Genomic DNA, 5,365 nt, shown 5'->3' with positions numbered 1-5,365 from the left:
TTGTTTTTAGCAATGACAATAGTTGTTTTCACACTGTGAATTGTAATATTTGTTTAGTTTACGAAAACACCTCTCATGGATTTGTCATAAATTGATTGTTGAAAAGTTTATAATCTTCATAGATAATCTTAGAAAACAAAGACATACTTTGCAAACCTGATAAATATTTTATAATATACTATACAACAAACTGATACATTACAATGGTTACCACAACCTAGAAGAGAACAAACTGTTACATATTAAACATTGTAAAAACATTGACTTTTTCTGCTCATGTTTTTTGAGTGTTTATTTGATGTCATCTTCTATAAACGATATACGAGACTTTTGTACGGGCTATAACTCACACAATGACTAAGTACATTAACCCTTATAAGCGGCTTGTTTTTCTCATGCATCAACAAGGATTTGTAACTAGTTGTTCACTAAAATAACCATGAATTGTCCACGATATATGGTCTTTTTAAGCTACTTGGTTGTTTTATCTACAAATACATTAATACAATACAAATCAAGTTGGGTTATTAGTTATCAATACAAATCCGAAGATTATTTATCAACTTACTTGGTTATAATCAATCATATAAGCTCAATCAACATCTCCTTGTGCATTATCTTCATTGCATTCATTAAAAGACATTGTTTATGGAAGTTTCAATTATATATGTTGTGTTATAGTGGTTTTTTCTCTCGTCCTGTCTACTATATTTACTATATGATTTTAATACCGCGAACTATTAGCGAGATCTTTCGCGATCTTTCTAGGTAACCAATTAGACTAAAAGTGGTATCACGAAGAATAAATGTTCACGAAAGAATAACGAGGTTTAACATGGTAAGCATGTATTTGTTAGTTAGCGAACATATTTTTGTGGGGATAATAATTGTTCTTGGAGAAGTGAAATTTTGGAGGTTACCTAGAAATATGAGAAGTATAATCCGAGCCGATATGGTCCATTTTAAAATATCAAATTTACCCTTTCCTAATCGATTCAACTTGAATAAAACATTCTAGAAATGTCTAGGACCACTTAACTAATACAACTTCTGTTTTCTCAAGTGTTAATTTGCTTATATAGTGTCAAAACATAGTTTCAAAGTGTTTGAATTAACTTGCTCAAAACAAAAACGCAATAACCTTACAACTTATTTTTTTAAAGGTTTATTTGCGCAATCCAAACACTTAAAAGTATGTATTAACAATACCAAACCGTAATAAACTAATAAATGAAAATGAAAGTATTTAGCCAAATCAACTTAATTATCAACGATATTATACCACAATAGACATAAATTATTTTGTGCACTCTAAACACTCAAATTACCTTATTACCATTACCAAACCACAATAAGTTCATAAAACAAAATCCCAAACACCCCCAACTAGTAAATTCCTATTTTTCTAACAAAGAGCAAATACACAACATAATAGAAACACATAATTACTTGGTAAAAGGAGTAATTAATTCTTCATCTATAGCAATTACATTATATCTGTAAAAATATATGGAATGGGGTTGACAATGTACAAAACTTGCATTGAAACAATATAATGTCCAACTGCATCTAAAACTAAAAGGATTTATAGATTTTATGAACTATAATCCTCAGTCACCTTCATTAAACTACATTAAATTAACAACTTTCCAAATTTATAAGGAAGTTGAAAAAGGTAATTTTAGACAAATTCGATGTTAGAACTTATTTTTTTTTTTTTAATTTTTTTTTCTATTCTTGAATATACGAAGTTTATTCTATGTTCTTCTTAATAGCTCACAATCACATCCTCCCCCACAGCAACGTTAAGATCAGGGAGGACAATTTTGTCTTTTTGCTCTTCAAAATGGTTGTTTGGTTGTTGAATTCCACCACATCTGAATGCATTAAGCCTCTCCCCTTGTATATCAAGCTGAAGTAACAAAAGGACACAGTTATATATATATATATGAGTATTACTTTACCTCATGTTGCTTAGCAAAAAATTAAAAGGTTGAGGGCTCTTTCAGAAAAAACAAAAAGTTTGAGGATCAATCTGTAAAAAACCCAAAATATAAGGTCTTTTATGTATCAACCCTATCAAATATGCAAGAATCTTTCTCATGTTGTTTACCTTCATCTTCTTCAAGTTCTGGTTCTCTTTTCTCTGTTTTTCACAGTTAGCATGTAGAGTTGCTAATTTCTACAAAAATAAATAAATAAATAAATAACCAAAAATCAGCATATATATAACAATATTTTGAATATTAAAAATGATGTTTTTTTACCATTTTCAAATGAGTTTGTTCTTCCATTAACAACACCTCCTCCTCTTTTAATGCAGCCAAAGTCTTAAATAAAATTAATGGAATTATATTACATTAATAAAATCATTAATTAAACTTAAAGACGTTACTTAATAACGAAGCATGCTCACCTTCTTCTTTCTTGGCCTCTTGGTTGGGGTGGTTTCGCCACGTGGCATCACCTGCAAAAAAAAAAACCAACATTAAGAAATTTAAACTGACAATAATTAAGGTTTTATTTATTCAAATTTGAAATTTAAAGAAACCCATGTGACAAAAATTCCATTTACTATGCTCATTAGATCTTTGCTAAAGCACTAAAGTATTTAACGTCTTTGCACAAAGACTATTGCTTTTACGTATTTTTTAAGCTTAAAAAAAAGGCATTTTCTATTGCTATTTTATATCACATGCAAACTCATGTTTTATTTAATTTAAATTCACGTAAAATCTCAAGATTCCTAGTAATTAACTAAATAAACAACAGTATTTAATTAATTACTGCGTTTCTGACTTGTATTTTTAGCAACATTAAAAAATTGCCCACCTGGGATTCAGATAATTAACATTTGTGACAATTGACAAATATATCCTTCTGTCCAACAAAAAAAAGGATTTTTTTAGTTATATAAATATAATTAAATTTAAAATTAGGAGTACTTAAGTGCAATAGATGGGCCCAACCCTAATAAAGAAAAAAGGGCTAAATGTTACCTAGATGTCTAACTAAGCGAATAACAAAAGATTCATTCTAAACATATATTTATAATTAATTAATTATTAATTATATAAAACATTGTATAAATTATAATAGACTAATTTCACTTTTGACTTTGTCAAACAAGACTTTTCTTGAGTTTTGAGAAAGATTTAAAATAATAATTTCATGCTAAATTTCTTAAAAATTTCATATGAAGATAAAGAGTTAAAAAATGTCACAAAAGTGGCATGACTAAAAGGACAATCAGATACACACACCCAATACAGAGAACACGCCACCGATAAAAACTGGTATATCCTTCTTTTATGTGAAATGACTAAAATACCCCTAACCACACACTACATTTGCAAATATATTTTGAGTGGCATCGCCTTTCTTGCCAAAGGTAGATGGATATGATTTCGACAGATTATGTGTGTGAGTCATCACTCATCAGTTCATGAACCTGATGAAAAGACGTAAATACCCTTTTTCAGAGGAAGGGGATTTTTCATGACTTTTAAGAAGGTGGGGCCGGCGATAAGAGGAAGAGGAGAAACGGTGACGGGAAAACATAGAAATTAGAAAGTCCGTCAATCTTCTGACTCCATGCGTTGATAATCAACTCTGTTTATTCTTCGAAGAAGAATAATCAAAATCATGTAATAGAAATCAAACAATATGTTGTAATTGTGTAAACTAAATTACTTAAGTTACGAATGAATCGGAAGTGCAATCGGTCAACGGAAGTCCGGCGAGATCTAGGTCGGAAAAACTATGCATGGGAGGAGGGTAGAATGGTCAGAAGTGAAACTGAAAAAACCGTAAAGCAAGGGGTCATTCGTCATCATCTCTGACAAATCAATGAACGCGTGATTGTAATTTTGTGAGTTTCTGAGGGGTGTTATGGTCAAAATGACTAACAGCATCGAAAAACACAAGAAGCAAATGAGGACACACCATCTACAACTAAACAATCAGCTCACTGACAAATAAATTATACGACCACCACAACAAGGGACAAACGGCGACGTGTCTATGGATATCAGACTATCAGTTTCAGTTTCGTTGCGTTTACGAACCTTAGATCTCGAGATATCAGAGCGGTTGTGATTTGGTTGTGTGGAGGAGTCAACAGCATCGACAATTGGAACACCACCGCCACCGCCACCGCCGCTGACGGAAGTAGCACCGCTCCAGCATAACGGAGTGCTAGGGCTTGCCCGCGGCGCTTCCGATTTGTTAGGCGCTGGAAGTAGTACTACCGGTTGCGACCTGGACCGGCGCTGGTGAATGGTCCAGCTTTGTGGTGGCGATGGTCTTCGACGCTTTGACGGCTGCAACGACGGTGGTGGCTTCGCTACACGGAGTCTAACGAGGACTTCCGCCACTAAGTCGCTGTCCTCCATAGCCGCTGCCACCCAGTCATCTTCAGCCATGTTGATTTACAGTGAGAGTGGTGGAGATGGTGGTGGCACAGAGAGAGAGAGAGAGAGAGAGAGAGAGAGAGAGAGAGATTGATGGGGGAAATAGGGAAAAGGAAAAAGCTTGTTTACAATGGCGTAATGGGTGAAGGTGTAGGAAGGAAAGGATTGGAGTTGGGTGGGACCCACACTCAGTTAGAACCCACTCTCTTCTTCTTCTTATTATTATTTTTTTAGTACTTTTTTCATCAAGTAATTTACCCTTTTTCGCCTGAGTGTTTTATGCCCAAAGGGAAAGGTAAGGGAGTAAGTTGTCATTTTCTATATTAGGTCTTCCTATTTTTATGTTTCTTTTTCTATTCCATAAACAAATAAACAATTCACTTTCCAAATAGTAAACTTCCACTTGAATATTCATACGTATATCTAATAAACATGTACTTAAATATATAAAAACTTTTTTCTATGCATTTAAGTGTATTAAAATTGTAAAATGTATGTATTGTGTTTGAATATTTCTTTTGAGTTGGTTTTGAATTAAGCTAATCTTCGTGTATATAACTCAATGTACTATAAAAACAGGGTGGATAGGAAGGTAAGATGATAGGCAACTAAAATTGTTTCCAAAAAATACATTCGACGCATAAAAAAAAAACAAAATAGGAAAATGCAAAATGTTTGCTCATCGAATAAGATCTTTTGCATATTATGTAACATATCCCTCTGACACGTATCATAATATTATTCGATTCAGGCTCCCAGCACGAAAACTTTCCAAGGGTCACACATCCCTAAATTGGGATCAGTTGCAACCCACATTCACCCCCCCCCCCCTCCCCTCCATTATAGGGGTTGATGTCCCTGTCAAACACATCGACACGTGCCTGACTCTGATACCATTTATAATATCCCTCTCTGGCAAGTATCGTAATATTCTCCGCTTTAGGCCTCCAACA

The 5,365-nt window shown here is 33.3% G+C and overlaps 1 protein-coding gene across 2 annotated transcripts; it reads right to left on the bottom strand.

Moving 5' to 3' along the window:
* Positions 1 to 1,312: 1,312 nt before the first annotated feature.
* Positions 1,313 to 4,547, bottom strand: LOC111892310 (uncharacterized). 2 transcript variants are annotated; one of them, XM_023888384.3, is made up of 5 exons: positions 4,068 to 4,545; positions 2,417 to 2,467; positions 2,268 to 2,330; positions 2,114 to 2,182; positions 1,313 to 1,912 (listed from the first exon to the last, which is right to left on the bottom strand). In XM_023888384.3, the coding sequence occupies exons 1-5, from the start codon at positions 4,422 to 4,424 to the stop codon at positions 1,769 to 1,771; spliced, it is 684 nt and encodes a 227-aa protein (XP_023744152.1). In that variant the 5' UTR covers positions 4,425 to 4,545; the 3' UTR covers positions 1,313 to 1,768. The 2 variants fall into 2 exon arrangements, with proteins under 2 accessions (XP_023744152.1, XP_052626430.1); XM_052770470.1 differs by lacking the exon at positions 1,313 to 1,912 and adding an exon at positions 1,967 to 2,035 and having other exon boundaries at positions 4,068 to 4,547.
* Positions 4,548 to 5,365: the final 818 nt, after the last annotated feature.

The sequence above is a fragment of the Lactuca sativa genome, chromosome 4 (assembly GCF_002870075.4).
Source record: "Lactuca sativa cultivar Salinas chromosome 4, Lsat_Salinas_v11, whole genome shotgun sequence".
NCBI classification, from domain to species: Eukaryota; Viridiplantae; Streptophyta; class Magnoliopsida; order Asterales; family Asteraceae; genus Lactuca; species Lactuca sativa.
The sequence above is the reverse complement of the archived record's forward strand: the minus strand, read 5'-3'. Positions and strand labels throughout refer to the sequence as shown.

Excerpts from the sequence above, each read along its gene's own strand:
- LOC111892310 (XM_023888384.3), bottom strand. The coding sequence starts at position 4,424 with ATGGCTGAAGATGACTGGGTGGCAGCGGCTATGGAGGACAGCGACTTA. Across the intron at positions 2,468-4,067 it reads CTGATATCTCGAGATCTAAG|GTGATGCCACGTGGCGAAAC; the intron begins GTTCGTAAACGC and ends TTTTTTTTGCAG. Across the intron at positions 2,183-2,267 it reads AACAAACTCATTTGAAAATG|AAATTAGCAACTCTACATGC; the intron begins GTAAAAAAACAT and ends TTATTTTTGTAG.